This window comes from Micropterus dolomieu, linkage group LG18 (assembly GCF_021292245.1).
Source record: "Micropterus dolomieu isolate WLL.071019.BEF.003 ecotype Adirondacks linkage group LG18, ASM2129224v1, whole genome shotgun sequence".
In the NCBI taxonomy this organism is placed as follows: domain Eukaryota; kingdom Metazoa; phylum Chordata; class Actinopteri; order Centrarchiformes; family Centrarchidae; genus Micropterus; species Micropterus dolomieu.
Window position 1 is genome coordinate 33,475,112 of NC_060167.1, and position 17,803 is coordinate 33,492,914.

At 39.7% G+C, this 17,803-nt stretch overlaps 1 protein-coding gene across 3 annotated transcripts in view; it reads left to right on the forward strand.

Moving 5' to 3' along the window:
- Window positions 1–17,803, forward strand: part of cntn4 (contactin 4) — a 166,079-nt gene that overhangs the window by 103,436 nt on the left and 44,840 nt on the right. The window contains exons 7-11 of one of the 3 annotated variants that reach the window (XM_046029172.1): window positions 1,020–1,122; window positions 2,658–2,842; window positions 8,233–8,372; window positions 12,172–12,301; window positions 12,871–13,021. In XM_046029172.1, the coding sequence (XP_045885128.1) occupies window positions 1,020–1,122; window positions 2,658–2,842; window positions 8,233–8,372; window positions 12,172–12,301; window positions 12,871–13,021 (709 nt within the window). Of the gene's footprint in view, window positions 1–1,019; window positions 1,123–2,657; window positions 2,843–4,889; window positions 5,335–8,232; window positions 8,373–12,171; window positions 12,302–12,870; window positions 13,022–17,803 lie in introns of those variants that run through there. The other 2 variants (XM_046029175.1, XM_046029174.1) reach the window with 2 other exon arrangements.

Consider the following 17,803-nt stretch of genomic DNA (forward strand, 5'->3'; position numbering starts at 1 on the left):
ATTACCCGTCCACTTCCACCTGTCTGCTTAAAATGGGTGCAGTGGTTACATTCCAGTATGAGACGGTTGTGATAAGGATCTGAATTAGCTTTCAGAGGCATTTAGGGAGCCATCCTGATAACACATGCCTTACGAAATCAACGAGATGAAATTGGCCTGTTTCCTCCATCTCAAAAGCTATTTGTGGAACACATCACTGAATTACAGCAACAGGGATAGCTATTGTTACACGGGTGGATGAGAGTGGCTTAAAATACCATGGTGTGCACCCAGAATTGGCACAGCTAGGAGAAATGAAAGTACACCTAATTACAAATTCATTGATATAATTTTCCTTAGTGTCATCTAAGGGGAAGAAAAAACCCATGTGCTTTTTCAGCAATATTAGACACTCCAGTCTTGATTTATGAATAAGTCTCTCCCAAAGCTAGAACACCAGAGAGCCCACATTCCCTTCTTCTCCTTTATCCAGAGATTTTTAGCATGCACAGCAGCAATATTATAATCCACCAGAGCTGCTTCACCGACAGTGAATGGGATGCTTTGTAGACACAGTGGCGGTACCCAGGGGGATTTTATGGGCCCATTTTCTGGTTCATAGCTGTTAGCACTACAACAAGATGAAACTCATCTGGATGTAAAAGCTCAAGCCGTCTGTGAATTCTAAAAGTTGTTTTTTTTCATTCAACATCAGTGTGTTGCACGTCTACTGAAAAGCCGTGTCTTGGCTTCTTTTTCTCATTATTTTCAATGGGAGAGCGTTCTGTGACAGCACTGAGAGCAGAGCGGGTTTCTGCTGCTCAGATCGCACAGCGTTGGAAGTCGAAAAACATTCAGCTTATAGTAAAAAGAGAAGAGGGCTTTACTTGAAAAGGGTTTTCAGTAGCTGTGTAGCAACAGCAGATGCCACAACTTGTATTTTTATTTAGGTTTTTGCCTGAGTTGTTATGCTTGAGTTACAAATCAGAAATTCAACTTTTTCGCACTAACACCAGTGCTCATTTGCATTTCTCTTTCAGGTGTGATGGGTGAATATGAGCCAAAGATTGAAGTTCAGTTTCCAGAGCTTGTTCATGTTGCCAAAGGATCCACTGTAAAGATGGAATGCTTCGCTCTGGGAAAGTAAGCCCGCTCTTAGTCAGGCTCAGCATACTCACTAGCATATAAAAGAAAAATATTTCTAGAAGAGTGCTCGGATATTGTTTCATGTGTTTCACCACTTTTCTGCAATCCCCATGTGTTTCAGTCAGGCTTCTCATCTAAGAAATTAGAGAGCACATGATGGGGTTCAAAATCTTCAGGTGAAATATAGGTGTTGTAAAACAATATATTGAAGCCCAGAGTACAGGACTGGGTAATATGCCTAAAGTTACAGGAGGGGTGGGATGTTGATCAGCCTGCAAATCACCCGCCCAAACAAGCAGTGGAGGGAGGCTTCGGCAGGATGCAGCGTGTGGGAGAAGTAGATAAACAAAAGCAAGACAAGCGAACAGTTAAATGCCATAGCAAAGTGGATAGCTACACACTGCATGCTGATTAGTAAATCTCTCTTCTAATGATTTGTGCTGCACGTCGCGCACAAAAAGTTCAAGACAATTCAACTTTGGCGGCGGGCGGGCAGGCGTGTGCGTGAGGAGAGCACAACCGCGACAGTTGCACGGGAACGCACTACTGAACATAGACTGTTTCCGCTGTGGCCTGATAAAAGCAAAGTGTTTCTGCTGATACCTGCTCAGAAGGAGCCTGTTATGATGTTATGATCGTGGCTCTGGACTCTTAACTTGTTTTAACTAGCTTGATTGAAGGTAATGCTGTGGCAGTGGCAAATAGCTTTGGTATATTTGATTTGACTACATTAATGTTTAAGTTAAGATTTACAAGGAATGTTTTATTGTTTCTGTGTAAAGGGAATACTGCTGGTAAAAAGCACCTTATTTGTTTAAAGTGTTTGCAAACCACATGTTATTGCACTTTTGTGTACATAGCAGTACATTTTAATTATAAGTGCGCTGAACACTACTTTAGAAATCATTATTCAATTTTGCACACAATAATGCAGTTAATTGCAGAAAATCACACAATTAATCGTGTTTACATTTTCTAATCGTTGCCCAGCGCTAAATTTTATATTCACCAGGGAAGGAAAGCCCGTAATGGTACACCTCATAAAGTGCTCGGAACTTTCCTTATGAGTATTATTGTGGTGTGGCCATAGAAAATGATATACTTATGGATTAAAACTGCTGAATTTGATCCTTAAAAGACCAAACAAAAGCCCTAAATGTTGCTCTTACATTAAAAATTAAGGAATGCGATTAAATAATTTAAGGGTAATTGGACTACAACTACTACATACTCTTGAAAATTAAGGGAAATCTGAGACATTATATTAAAATATTTAATGGTTGGTGACTTAATATTATGTTATATGTGTATAGATAATGGGATAGCAAAAATCCTAAGTGCACTTGTTTATAGCACAAGATTTTCTGCAAGAGACATAACGGTTCTTTTCTACTTTGTGTCAAGCCTAATCTTTTAATAGATCAGAATCTGCATTTGTGGCAGATTTTGTTCACTTACAAGCAATAAGAAATTCAGAAGAGTTTAAAGAGATGACTTCAGAGGGTTAAACTTCTCCGTGTGTCTCCTCACAGCCCGGTACCATCTATCGACTGGAGGAGGGTGGACGGTGTACCCTTCCCCAGGAAAGTGGACATGAGGAAAGCCAGCGGCGTTTTGGAAATCCCATATTTCCAGCAGGAGGATGCTGGCACGTACGAGTGTGTGGCCGAGAACTCCAGGGGAATGAACACAGTGAAAGGAAAGCTCTCTTTCTACGGTAGGTGATCGTGACGTGCACGAATATTTGACCAACGTGCACCACATCGCTCAGACCCACTCACACGGAGAGGCAGCAAAAGTAGACACAACTGGTGTTATAGAGCAGTGAGCTGCGATCAGCAGAGACTCATGTGACGCACATGAGGAGGGTGGCTCGTTTTAATGGCACATCAAAATGATTAAAGGCTGCCTGCCATGATGCCTCTAATATTTTGATCCAGATTAAAGGAGTGATGCGGATGAGGCTGAGCCCTTGGATATGACCTTGTTGGTGAGCCTTGTATTGGGTTCCACCAGATGGCATCGTGATTGACATCCAACTTGACTGGAGATCAAAGCCGTTAAATGTACTATACATAGATGAGTGGAACATATGTCAGGGACATAATCTGCACTGCAGCATCTGGATCCACGGGAAGCGGGTTAGTAAATTCACTCATTGTCACTGAGTTATTGAGTTCAGATACTAGAAGGTGGGATAACTATAACCACTTCATTCCAAAATGAAAAATCTGAAATAAATAATCTGCTCATACAAAATGATGAATTGTACACATTTAAAACAAACATACAGTAATGCTTTCATTTCTAAATTGTGTATTTTATCTATTTATGCAGATATATTATATGAATACACATCTTACACATCTTAATTTAGAGTGAAATATCTGAAGACTGGATAGCACTTTTCTTAAAGCCAACAGTGGTGAAGATGTTGACATTTGTATAAAGCATGACATTTATGTTATTAATGTAAATATACAAGTTGATCAGATTTCATTCTATAGTGCTATACTGTAAAGTGTATTTTTGCAATTCAACAATTATGACTGATGTGACTAATCTTAAAGTTAAAGTTGTGTGATTTCATCGACACCGCACAAAGATTAATGTATTTTTCCTCTTATTTATATGGTTGACTCCATTGGTCACAAGGTGTCCAGTTAAATTTCTATTTATTTTTTTAAATACGAGAAACCATAAAAAGTAATAGTACTACGGTACGTATGGTTCATTTATATTTGATTTATTTTTACATAATACATAAATACAAAAAATAGGGTTTGGCCATTGTACAAGGTACAAATTAGATTTATTTGTCACAGTACAACAGGTTATAGAGTGAAATTGAGTTTGTAACTCCCTTCTGCCACATAGCAGACAATATTCAGTAATATAAAAGCAATTATAAATATTGTGACATAAAAAGTTTGTTGTTGAAACATTTTGGGGTTAGACCAATTATATTAATTTCTTGTGTACTAACTGCAAATTACATATCATACATATTAGTATATAGTATATACTGTTGCCAGTTAGTATGTAGTATGGAATTGCAACACAGAATAGAGTGTCTGAAGCTAGAATTAATCTTGTTCTTTGAGTTAAACTTGAATTAGTGGTGCATCAGATTCATAATTCTGGGAATTTGTCGATAATTAGCTGCAACTTGGCGACAAAGGAACAATTTTAGAGAGGAGGAAGCTAATATTATGAATCCTTTATGTCTATCCATACTGTATAAATAATCCAAGTAAGCCAACCTTTCTGACCTCACGTTCCATAATCACAAAGGAATGAATAAATAAATGAAATGAATAAATAGATTAAAAAATTTCATTATATTTATACATTTTATATTTTTACCAGTAGCTTTCTGTTGCAAGGCAGTTAACTTTAACTTTGAACAATCTATAGATTTTCCTCCCACCTTGACCGCTCTCTGTTTTCTCACTTCTTACATGCTGTGTCAGCTGTCAATGATAACTCATTTGGGGCTTTAAACAATTTGCTATTATTTACAACAGCCCTGGAAGCTCTTAGCCTCATTGACTATAACAGCTCAGGAGCAAGCTGTGATCCACCAAGGCTTGATTTGTCCTTTTGAGCTGTGGCTTCTCTCTCATTTTTCATTTGTTTTCTCTCTCTCTCTCTCTCTCTCCCTCTCTCTCTTTCTCCTGCTGTCTGCAGCCAGGTGATAAAAATCAGTAATCTTATTTTGAACTCCCTTTGAATTAAGCCTTTGAGACATTCGTCAGCAGTGCAAGCCAATGGGGGAATCAATAACGGTATCTCTTGTGCATCCAAGCAAGCTACACTGAAAGAGAGCTAGGCTTTGTGTCCGACAGGAAGAAATGAAGGTGTTACTTTATGGTGGCACTACGGTCATTGTTAAAACATTCTCACACTTTTAATATCAATGTTAGTGTCATAAGTTGTGAAAATGCCTTTTCTGTCTAAAATCCAGCTAATACACAGGGCCTAGTGTGTTTTGAGTTTGACTGTGTTTTTGGTTTTAATCTCGAGGTGAAAGAGCAAAAGCAGTATTCGTTAATTTGATTGCATTTAGCCACCGTCTTTCTTCTACTCAACCCGAAGGAGTTTTGTTAAATTTCCATCTCTGGAAGAAAAGGCTTGGAAAAGAAATGGGCGTTTACTCCTTCGATGTTGATATTACTCAGAGGGAAAGTAAATGCGAAGCTGTGACAGGTTAGTTTCCCCCGTTGTATTGTCATTTGTCTTTGTGCAGACGTACCACTACATTATCTCATGGTGATTTCACTGATAAGGCAAATTCCCATTTCTCCTCTGCTTTGGCCACTTGACATTTGGTTCTGATTGTGCAGGCTTGGCAGAGATGCCTGCTATCATTTGGTAAGCGTTGACTGAGAGTCGATTCTTTCACAGCGGGTGAGGGATAGAGGGACCCTGACATCGAGGAGAAAAAACAACAACAATGCAGTCCTGAAAGGTGCAGTGGGTGGGGCAGCTCAGCCAGGCTCTGATGGAGGATTGCGGTTGCATGAATGGATGTGTTGCTAAATGACTGATGATGGTGAAGTCTTATTGAGTAACTTTCTACCATCGAGTGGGTTCCTTTTCTAAACACACATAAAAGCACATACCTCATAGTCTTCTTCAGATATTGAGACTGGTAATGAAGCTCAAATTGATTAATAAAATATGTCTACGTGAATACACTGATTTATAATTTTGTCACATTTAGGGATTCACCGAATGTTCGGCCACCGAAATTAATAGGCCAGAAATAGCAAAAAAAAAAAGACCAAATAAGTCAAAAGACCGAATAAATTTTACCGAACAATTAAGTTTTGACATGTTGTCAGTGTGGAAGCATTTTAAAGTGTCAGAGAAAGACGCAAAAATGGCCGTTTGCAGACACTATTCTGCTGAAATGTCTCCTAGCACATCCACTCCATCTGTGGCTGTCTTCTTAGAAAGGCGAACAAACGATCTGACCCGCTTCAAGAGTTTCTGTCACTCGTCTGTGAGAAGGTAGCTGCACCTAAATTTGGAGTGCACACGTATTACAGCCTTTATGGTAAATCCACTGAAACGGCCCAGAGGGAGCTGACAGGCAGGTTAGAGACTTTATCCTGTCAGTTTCTCTCTTTACAAAGACAAGTGTTGCAGTATGAGTCCTACCTGAAGTGAAGTCTTCATGTTACGCCGTACGAGAACCACATTATTTATGAAATTGGGTCAGAGCTGATGAATTTAGCGCGAGGATACACATGTGACAAAGTCCGGTTTTCAAAATAAGGTGTCTATACAGGAAGGAAATAAGATTAATTGGATTATATTCACAGAAAGTATAAAACGTGTGCATTCAAAGTAAATGGACACAGTACTTTAAGTAAATGGACACAGGTAATTTACTTTACCAGACCCTCCTGGCCTCGGACCCACCCGCCATAGTCTCTCCAAATGCTGTGGGAAACACTGAGTAAAAAGCACATTTTGACTATTTAATTTATTTAATGGTAAAAAAAAAGGTAACATTTTGTAAGGGAAAGCAACTACAATTAAGAGGTTAGCATAGATGTTACATCTCAAAGTTTAAGAATACGTGTCTCTGTAGCAGGATAAATAACATAAACATCAGCTTTCAGTCAAAGGAAATTATAACCCTTTTTGCTGTTTGCACAGATGGCAACAGCACAGCCTCCACACAAGTTAAATGTTAATGACCTCAGCCAACCTTGTGCTGCAGCCTCTGCTGCCAAAGGGATCTTAGAGGCCTACAGTACAACACATGATTCACAAATAGAAATATTTCTTTGATACTGGACAGATTTTGATGTTGAATCAGCACAGGACTCCAACATAAATACACAAGATCGCAAAAATACTCCCCTCTGATCTCCACATCCACCTCTTTTTATCAGTCTTTGCTCTGTCTCTCTGAACACCCACATACACACACTCTCTAGCTCACACATCGACCACACGCTGAAGTTGTAATGCACAGAGAAAGTGTGGGGATACATTTGCAGTTATTGAATTCTAGCTGCTTTACGCAAAGGCAAAATACTGTATAGCAGAACCCAATTAGAGCAGGATTTGTACTGTTACTGAAAAGCCTCCACAAAGGTCAGTCCTTGAGAGTGTCATTAGGTGAGATCTGTGGAATGGAAAGGTGCGGTCAGCCATTACTCTTGTTCTGCCACTGGCCTTGTGTGATATAGGATGATTGTAGCTTGACCTACACATCCAGAATGTACAGAGCATTACACAGAGAGAGCTATACAGATTTAATTTTATGTCGGGTTTTTTTGGCTTAATCATTAACTAGCCTTGACTTACTTGCATGAGATAGCGGGAATCAATTCTCCTCCTGTATAATTATACCATCATTTACTCAGATTGTATTGAATGGAGGGTTTTTGTGGTAGCCAGTAGTCACCTTAATGTATATGGATCTGGTTTTCATCACTTTTGTTCTTCTAGTAACACACTAGGAAACTGAAAGAAATCTTAATTTGAGAACTTCAGTGATAAGTCTCATTGAACTAAAAGCAATAAATGTGGGATGCAAACTCCTATCACCAAAAATCCAACAACTGAAAGCTGCTTCCCGTTCTTGATTGTGGACAGTGACCGGCACGTTCAGTGCAACTAGATGATTCAACTGAGTGATGTGTGGGTCCAGTTGAGTTCTGGGTTTAAGCAAGGAAGGGCTTTCCAGGAAAAAAAAGGAGTGATCTTTGTGCTTCTTCTTTCACGTCTTGAGTCTGTCAAGAGTGTCGTGGTGTTCAATGTCCTAAATGTTACAGCTCCCGTCCTACATCTATCCTGACTTAATTCTTCCTTTGCTACACTTTCTTTCTAAAGAATGAATAATGTTTCCCCACATGTCTAGTTTGCCCATGGCATCTCGGCTGCTGTAGAGATAAACAGGATATCGTCTACTGACCATTAATCTGATAGACAGTGTTAACACAGGCACAAATGTCAAAAATGGGAATTCTGTACCTCATCTGTTGTTATACATAACCATATGTACCTATGTATTTCTATATACGGTATGTATATCTATACACACAGCAAATTAAAGAGTAAAAAACCCATTTTCCATATTTCCAGCGCCTCCTCATCTAATTGAGAAACCCCAAGATGTCCAGAAGCTCATTGATGACTCTTTGGTGTGGGAGTGTAAAGCCACAGGGAAGCCGAAGCCTTCTTACAGGTGGATGAAAAATGGAGAGAACCTGGAGTCTGCAGAGGTGAGGTCAACCAAGCACTAGCATGTCTAGAATTGAAGATAAAGGTTTTTCTTCCAAGGTCTTTCTTACGACAACAATTTTGGCACAGATGTTTCTTGCATATTCTGAAGTGAATGTGAGCAACCATGTGGTGGATTTTCAAAGCTTCATTTTACTGCTTGTTCAAGCTTTACTGACTAATTACCATGCATTATTGTCTTTTCCATTACACCACAGTGCCTCCTGTGCAGCAATACATTATGTTATTCACTTCTGCAAAACAGCATTTATTTCAAAGGAATTAGACTGTGTCTACTGTGCTTTGCTGTGCTAAGAGACTAAACTGTAAACAGGCCAAGCACAGTGATGTAAGAGCTTCTCTAATCTTCTGTTAAATCTCTCTTCGCCAAGTGCAGTTATTAATCTTGTGCCACCAAAGATGAAAAACTAAGATTCTTTATATAAACACTGTATATTGTACTTTCATTTTAGCTCCCTGTCCTCCTGATTTCCCATTATGGGTACAATGATGAGAGATGAGCCTATAGTGGCTCCAACCAGCCTATTTGTACATCTAACTTAAACTGAACTCTGTTGTTGGCACTTGCAAAAATATGATTCAATATTCCTTCATCATATTGGATTATTATATCGGATTCTTTACCCAAGTTGTTTGGAAAAGATTGATTGGACACTTGCACAGCTTGCACCTGATATATAAATTAGCATTATGTTAATTTGCTTTATTATGTAAAAAAGGGGACAAACACAAAGGAGGATATTGATCAGAATGTTATACATGTTGTTAGGATGAACCCAGTCTGTCCTTATGTTACTAGAGGCAACACAGATTTGCTTTGCTATCAGGGAAGAAGAATCAACAATCTGTTTAGCCAATGGGCGCCATTTATATCAAAACCTTTTATAAGGTTTATAACACCTTTGTATTTCTTTGTTGGAAAACAAGACAACCCATCTGTTTTTAATGTGTGAAAAAAATCACATATTTTTTTCTCATATTAGGGAATTCTACAATCTGACCAGCGTTGTCTAGTGCATGTGTGTGTACTGTGTCATCATTTTGTTCTTTTGTTATTGTGACCTTACTCCTACTCCTTTCTCATTTTGTCCTGACCCAAATATATTGAAATGAAAAGACAACTGCTTTAAAAAATTATCCACAAAAATAGGCGAAACTACCTCCGTACCTCGCCACACTCAGCTGTCTGGATTCAAAGCAATGAATGTATGATTAAAGGTTGCAATGACTGTTTTGATTTTTGAGCAGCAGATGTTCCCTAAACATAGACATAATAAATGGATATATTCAGAATGCATGGGTGAATGGATTAATCAGCAAAGGTGTTACATTGTTTGAAATGCCACCATTAACCACAGTGGCTTAATGAGGGGAAGAGGGAAAGGTCAATGATGTAAGGAGCAGTGGGGAGAGGATGCACCATTTGTTGTTGTTTATTACAGTCAATCGAGACCTTTCTGACTGTATAGTTCACTGGAAATTATTTCTGCTGTAAGTTTTCTAACTTTAACCAACAGAAATAGATCAATCAATAAGAAAAGATTAGTTATGGACCATATTATGTTGTTGGGAAAATTAAATTTTTAGGGCTTCAAGAATATATGCGCATTCAGTTATTCATTGTCAGTCATTTAACCAATCAACTCCATTTACTATTATTTAATACTAGTACCTCTCAAACTGGTTCCACAATTATTGGGCTCTTTGTTGGACAGCCCGTTAACATGACTGTTTCAGATGCAGCCCTTACAGATTATGAGACTCTTGGTTTTGGTGATGCTTTGTATTATGTCAAAATAGTGATGGTTTATTGGAATGCTTGTATTCTTGTGGCTGTTTTCATCTTAAGGACTTCCCTCTCTGCTGCTTTATTGACAATTGCTGCAGGATTAAGTGGCTGTGCAATTAAAGGGAAACTCCACCATGAAACAGGATTTAGTTCATTTGAGCAATGTGAGAACACCATACAGACGGCTTATATTAGTGCACTTGAAATAAGGTCATTCATATTAGAACCCTAATGTCAATGCCTTGGTATTGCTACATCCTGATTAAGACTGGGTAGACGTTTTCTTCTTTTTTTTTTTCCTGCCTTCCCTTTTGATTCAAGCTCAAGTGGAGCAAACAGCCTGAGCTTCAAGCTTTTGTTCTTGCTATTACAAAGCCACTGTTGAGCTTAGATCATGTCTACTCGTAGTTCGTTCTTACTCATACGTAGAGTAGATTAATCAGATATATGAATAGAGTTAGCAGCAGATTTCTTTCACAGTTCTACCCTAAATGTTCCTTTTATAGGAACCATCCACCCAAGCCTTTCCCTCCTCATTCCTCCGACCACAACGGCCATTATGAGATTAACCTTTTCAGATCAAAATCGGTTTCAAAACATTTGTTTTTCTATTTGTTGAAGGAGAGAATGAAAGAAAAATATTGTTTTCCACCTTTCCATTTCTTTCTTATATTACATACATACATACATACATATTACATTATATCCACAGTAGGGGATTGATTTTCTTATGACAGCATAAAATGTAGCTTGTTTAAATTTTACAGCTGTAGAATGTGCATCATTCTCACAGGGCTTCCAGTAATAAGAAATTCTGAGGAACATAGCTGTAGACAGCAATCACGCCTAGGAAGCTGACTTTTCTAAACCGTAAAAGTTCATCCTTTATGCCATCTATTGTTTTACATGTGTTTGCAGCTTTATATCAAACGAATCAACCCAGTTTTGTTGGCAAATGACATTGCCAATCATTTTCCTTCAGCATAAGGCGTACAGATGGCCCCCCCAGGTCCCTGCATGAAAAACTGCTGATTTTAGAGGAACGTCATGCTTAATTAATAGCAGCAGTAAACGGGAGTGCTTTCCGTGCACAGACTGATATACGCCACCGCTTTGCCTCCCTTGCCAGCAGGGATATTCGCCCCTGCACATCCAGAGCCACAGAGCGTTATGGAAATTCAAGCACAACCTGCTCAAACACAGGATTAGCTTGTGATCTTACAGAGAGGACAGTCTCTCTTTTCATGTGACAGTGCATTAATCCCCTGTGACTGGAGTTCAGGCCGCTCAGACACTCCTATGGAAATGGGCTCTAATGCCATTATGGGTGAGCCGGAGGAGAACACAGGCCACGGAAGAGTACGGAGAGGCAGAGGCTCACGTAGCTGCATAGAGACGTATGAAAACCGCTCAAGGATTTAATACTGCAATGAAGGAGTTGAGTGAGAACCCAAGTTCGGAGAGATAAGCGCATGTTGAGGATTAAATGTCCAACTGATGCACTGATCCAACTCAGATTTTACTTCATCATGCCCAGCCATCCTTAAGTAGGTCTTAATTCAAAAACAATAGTCCAAACAGATGAAGAGGAGGTGCAGCTTGACCATGTACACAGCATTTAGTATGTTTGTGGCATACCATATCAGAAAGGCAATTTTGCAGAATGCATTATACCTCTGATGTTACGTTATTTCTTCCCCTCTTATCCCCTCCTCCTGCTGAAGGGGAAACAGGCCCTGTGGTGCAGTCAGAGATATAAATAGGGCATGGTTTTATTTCACTCTCATAAACATGCAGATTGATTAGGGTCATTTTCTGCTAGCCTGCCTCCATCCACCCAAGCCTTTCCCTCCATTAGTGATGAAAACCTGGATTTATTACCACGTCTGTCACTTCCAGACCATAATTCACTGGCCCACTGGCCGGCTGTTTTTATGTAGATGAGCTCTGGGAATAAGGCATATTAAAGCCATGTGTCTCTTTGTCCATAGGAGCGCATACAGGTTGCCAATGGGGCGTTGTCAATCAGTCGTCTGACCCTGTCCGACACAGGAATGTACCAGTGTGTGGCTGGGAATAAATACGGCAAGGTCTACTCCAATGCGGAACTCAGAGTTATAGGTAAGTCACTGGCTTGGTGTGTGTGTCTCTGTGCATGCATGCATACAGTATGTGTGTTGTCATGGAGACATGTGCACAAGCACACATTAGTCCATAAACTCAAGTTTGCCTCGTCTTCTTCCTCTGCTCAATACCTCCCAGTGACCTCCGGCCTCTCTCTTATTGGCCGCTAATTGGAAAGCATTAATTATAAGATGAATGCGTTCAGCTGACAGTGATGTATGCCAGAGCTGCTCTGTTCAACAGCCTCGCCCATCTGCCCTGTCAAGCCTGTCACTCTCCACTCTGGGCTGGCAGCAGCTCTCATTCAGGATTCAACCTCAAACATGTCAGCCTCAACTGTGGGCATTACGATTTAGCTTTTTTTCCCCAGTAATTATTCAGATTGTAAATAAGTAATCTTACGTCTTGGAATTATCCAATGCAAAACTGCAATGTATTTATAAACTGATTTTACAAAATGGCAAAAAAAAAAGGATCCAAGATAAATTTAATATATAATTTGGAGGAAAAAGAGAAGATGTGAGGCTTTTACAAACACACGCTTTAACATGCTGCTGTTGTTTCAGCTGTTGCCCCAGATTTCTCTCACAACCAACTGAGGAGCCAGACTCTGGTGAAGGTGGGAGGAGATGTGCTTGTCGAGTGCAAGCCCAAGATGTCTCCGTGGGGTGTGGTCTCTTGGCGAAAGGGCACCGAACCACTCCAAGAAAGTAACAGGTAACGTAACATTTACACATTTTGTTCTGCTGTTATCCCCACTGTAAGGACAGCTTGTCTTCTCCTTGCATGTACCCTCATTACTTTTAGCCAGGTAAAGATCCCTGGAGGATGTGTATTAATACAAACACGTATTATGCTAAACTACATTCACTACTTCCAAATGTTGCATCTTGATCACATTTGAATGTGGAACACTCAATTGAAGTCATCTCCAATGTGATGTTGCCCCCAGCTGGTTGCAATATTAGAAGAGAGTCACATGTGAAATGACAAAATTCAACAACTGGTGCATGACATTTTTACTGCCTCCTGAAATCCAGTCCTCCGTTCACCAAGAGAGCTACTAGCATTAAAACATACATCCTGGAGGCAAGGTATACTTATTTTTAAGCAGGTATCTCAAACTGGTGAACACGTCATACTCTAGAGTGAAATATTATGTTCACTACACCAATATATATTGTAAAATAGTGACTAGGTTGACCTGGCAAGACCTGAGGTGACTAAAAAGATTTTATCATTTTATCTATTAGGTCATGTTCAATCATTTAAATTGGGCCAATCCTGGCAAAACAGCAGAGGCGCCAATAAAAAACAAACAAGCATAGGGTTCTGCCAAAAAAAATTCAGGGTTATCCAACCAAAAATGTTGAGCCTGGCAGCATCATCTGGTGAGGTTGTGTAATGGCCAATCAAATGCTGTACATACAAGCACACATTGCTGACTCTTTAGCGTGAACGCTGTATTACTGCTGTTTACTTTGCAATCATTGCTACAAAAGAAAAAATTATTGCAGCTGTGATAACTTTACAGAGTCATGTCTCATAGTGGATCTATTACTCAAACTGGCCTTCCTGGTTCACGTTTCATTGTCGAATGAATATTACCTGAAACAACATGCACCTACCAGACACATTTTCCTTGTTTTTAATGCAGGCAGGTTTTTTTTGGTTTAAAACCTGGCTTACTCTGCTGCAAAATAGTTGTGCACAAGGGGTCGCTGACTTGTGGCTCCATCAAAATTGTCACATACAGTTGGGTGCCTTGGTGGCCCTGGGGTGTACAATGCTATGCACGTAACAGCATCATCCCTGGGTTAGTGTTTGGCTGGGGTCCCTTCCTTTCCTGTGACCTCTCTGCTGGGCAAAAGTGGGCAAAAAGTCTCTGTAAATAAATTCTCTTGTAGAAATGCACTGGCTTTCTGGACTTTGATCACAGAGCAGAATATTACATTTTAATGCACTCAGAGAACCAAGAATTTTTAGAAATTCAAAAGTATTGAATCAAGGTACACCAGAAGGCTACGGTCACTGTGGCATATTTTGTTGTTTTATGCCCACGGAGAGATTCTGATGCAGTCCTCAGATGTGGTGGGAACACTCAGAACAGCTAAGAGAAAAAGCAGCATGCAGCCTGACTGAGTAGTGGTTAATGGGGTTTGCTGTGTTTTATCTCCAGCTCTTTAGTAGTGGCCAAACAGACCGGCTGCTGAGTAAATTCAAAGTGATAATCAAGTACTTTTCACCACAGCAGAGAGGATAGATATGAAATTATTCAACGTCTGACTCGTGTCCAAGTTACAGAGGAACAGAGGGTGGTCTTAGCTTCCTGCCATGTTTGACCCCTGAGATGTGATGTGTGCAACATTTGATAACTTTTGCCAGTGCTTGTGTGTGCCTGTCTGGATGAGGTGCAAAGTCCGGCCCCAGTGGCTTCATTGTAGACAGGGGTCATCCATTGGGTGTCACAACTCTAGCATGACTCTGCTCTGACAGCAGGGCTGTGTGCACAGCGTCTTGCCAGGCTTTGCATATACACAAAGCAGTGTTGTTGCTTGTCAAACAAAGTGGCGGGGAATTTGCATAGTGGTTTCGCTGCTGGTGCCCTTCACTCGCCCTGCGCCAGTTCCATCACACATTTCATCCTCTCAGCACCTGGACCATTTTGATTCTGTTGTTTTGAATTCACAGTTCAGATTGATTTCACATTTGTCTTGGGTGTGACATGAATTGACGTCCTCTTTTGAAGTGATAAACGAAAAGGCAGTGTCTGTCCCGATGTTTAATATGTGCCTGCTTTGTTTGTCTCTAAATTTTATCACTGCATGTACTTGTCCTTCAGTGCTCTCACTTATTCCTAACTATAAATCACATTATGACCAACTGCTGTGAAAAATAATGAATGATTCAAGATCTGAAACATTAAAGTGTAATTAATGAATTACTCTTGAATAATTAAAACAGGGGAATTCTTTTTGTTATAGCTGTAACTGTCAGATGGATTTACTGCAGCCATTTAGTTTGGTTCTTTGGCGCACTAAAAGAGAAATTACAATCGGCAATTAGTATTTTGTCTGTTTGATGTTGAGAAATATGTTTTAATGCACTAAATAATTTATTTTTGGCTCAGACCACCTGTGCTGCTGCTCCAAAATGAAGAAGAAGGAAGCACAGATTAAAATTCAACAGTCCCAGCTGTATTACATTAAAATGAAATGTTTTGCCATGATGACGGACAGTATTACGAGCTAAGAAGTAGAGTAACTGTTTACAGAGCTTGAAAACACATGCCAGCGCCTCCAAATGTGATGATTACCGTTTCCCCTTACTCTCTTTCCTATTATTTCCCTTTTCTCTCACCTGTGACATGCGCACATACACCCCACAGTAAAAATGTTCAGCATCTGTTGTAGTAATGATTAGAACAGTTGTCTTTTAAACGGCTACCCCAAAAAAAGCTGTCATGCCTGCAGGTTGATTACCAGGATCCAGTCTTATCCTGCTTGTTGTTTTGAAAATCGTAAGACTTTAGTGAAAGCAGGCCACTGATGCAAATGAGTGATCTGCAAATGATGGAACAAACGACATCCTGGTTTCACACATCAGCGGTGTGATAAGCGCGAGCGCTGTATTTCATCCTTGATCATTTTATTCATGTTTTTCTGTAGTCCAGATGAAATGATTGTGTATGCATGCATGTACAGTCTGTGTATGCACACATGTGTGAGCACTTCTGTTTAGTTATGCACCTGTACAGAAAGGTGCAAAATCATAAGAGGTAGCTGTGAACCCCTTTTGTTGAAGATTAATTGCCTTAATTGCGTTAGCACTCCACCGTCGCTTCGGCGGAAAGGGAACTAGTGTCACCAGCTAGGTAATCCATCTTCATAGCAGCAGCTCCTTTTTTTCTGCAGTGAGGGGGTGGGAGGGGGTCTTATCTACCCCAGACAACCCTGCAGGGACGAGGTTTCGATGACATCAGCTGGAACAAAGCAGCTGAGAGCGCAGAGCAGGTCTTGCTGATGAGTGTGTAAGTGGGCCGTGTCAGCCATGGAGAGCAGCCTAAAAAACATGCCATTTCAATATGTCACTGGCAGGACGGAGTCAAGTTTGGGAGGCTGCTCACACCAGACAAACTGTCCTCTCATGCGCCACAGCAGGATGTGCTGACACCCTGATGTTGCTCCCTCCTGCATTAAACCCCATCTTTAAAGACCTTGAGTATTCGTCTCTATCGGCTTTGGCAATCAGGCAAATATATGTGCTGGATCTTTTGTTCATTTGAAGAAGATGTTTACCCCTGAGGGAGGCATCAAAGTGCTTCTGGGTGTGGCTGGGACAAATACCCCCACTTGTGTTTTCAGGTGCTCTGATGCTACAGCGTGTTTCCTCAGCTGCACAGCGGATACATGTTGCCTTGTTGTGTGTTATGGGGCACATTGCAAAAGAAGAGGATGTAATGCATTAGTTAAAAAAACATTTGATTAATACATTTGTTTGGCTCTTTGTTGCATTTACTCTCTGTTCCCCTCCTCTCCTCCCCCAAGAGTTGGGTGACAGTCAGAAGTTCAGCATGCCCCAGGTATCCATGGCAATTCCTTTTACTAAGCACAGTCCAAAAGGTCATATATTTAAAATGCGTTTGAGATATGGCAATGTGATGCAAATGCTTTATGCTAAAATGTATTTTCTTTTATTGTACTGTATGTTTTTTTTCTAGGTTATGCATCATACCACTCAAAAAAGTTATTTATGCTGGGGTATAAAGGAATGTTTTTTATGTATCAGTTTATTTAGGTAAAATTCCAAAAACTTCAATTAAATGAAAATAACTGCTAAATAGTAGTTTGTAGTTTTACCATGTAATAAATGATTTCATTCATTAACAGTCTTTGAGCACTAGACCAAGCCAACCAATGATTATACCATTTGTGATATTCAAAAACTCAATTTAGTCCACAATTATATATATATATATATAATACAAATTAGATGACCTTTTTTAGGTTTAAAATTAAAAATCCTCCGGTGCAGGCTCCACTCTAAGGTCGGCTCCACTGTCAGGACAGGAAACACACACAAAATACAAAATAAAATCATGTGATTCAACAGGAAACAGGAAAGCACACAAAAATTCTACAATAAAATTGTGTAGACACTTCTAGGGGAAGTGATTTTGTCGTTTATATTTAATTAATTAGTCAACATTGTAATGTAAAAACTAATAACTCCTCAATTGTAGCATATATGTATTGATTTTAGCCTTACTACATGGCGGATAACGTGAGTTTCAATGCCAGTGTGGCAACAAAGCCTACTGTATATCAATTAATAATTCTACTAGTAATAGTATCTATCTATTGATTTGTTCTGTCAAAATAGGACATAAACTCCCTCCATACAATTTAGCAACATAAATTCACAGAAAAACTTAAAAGCCATTGATTAAACATTGGAAGCTTTTCTTGTCTTTCTCAAAAGAGAAAACACACACACACA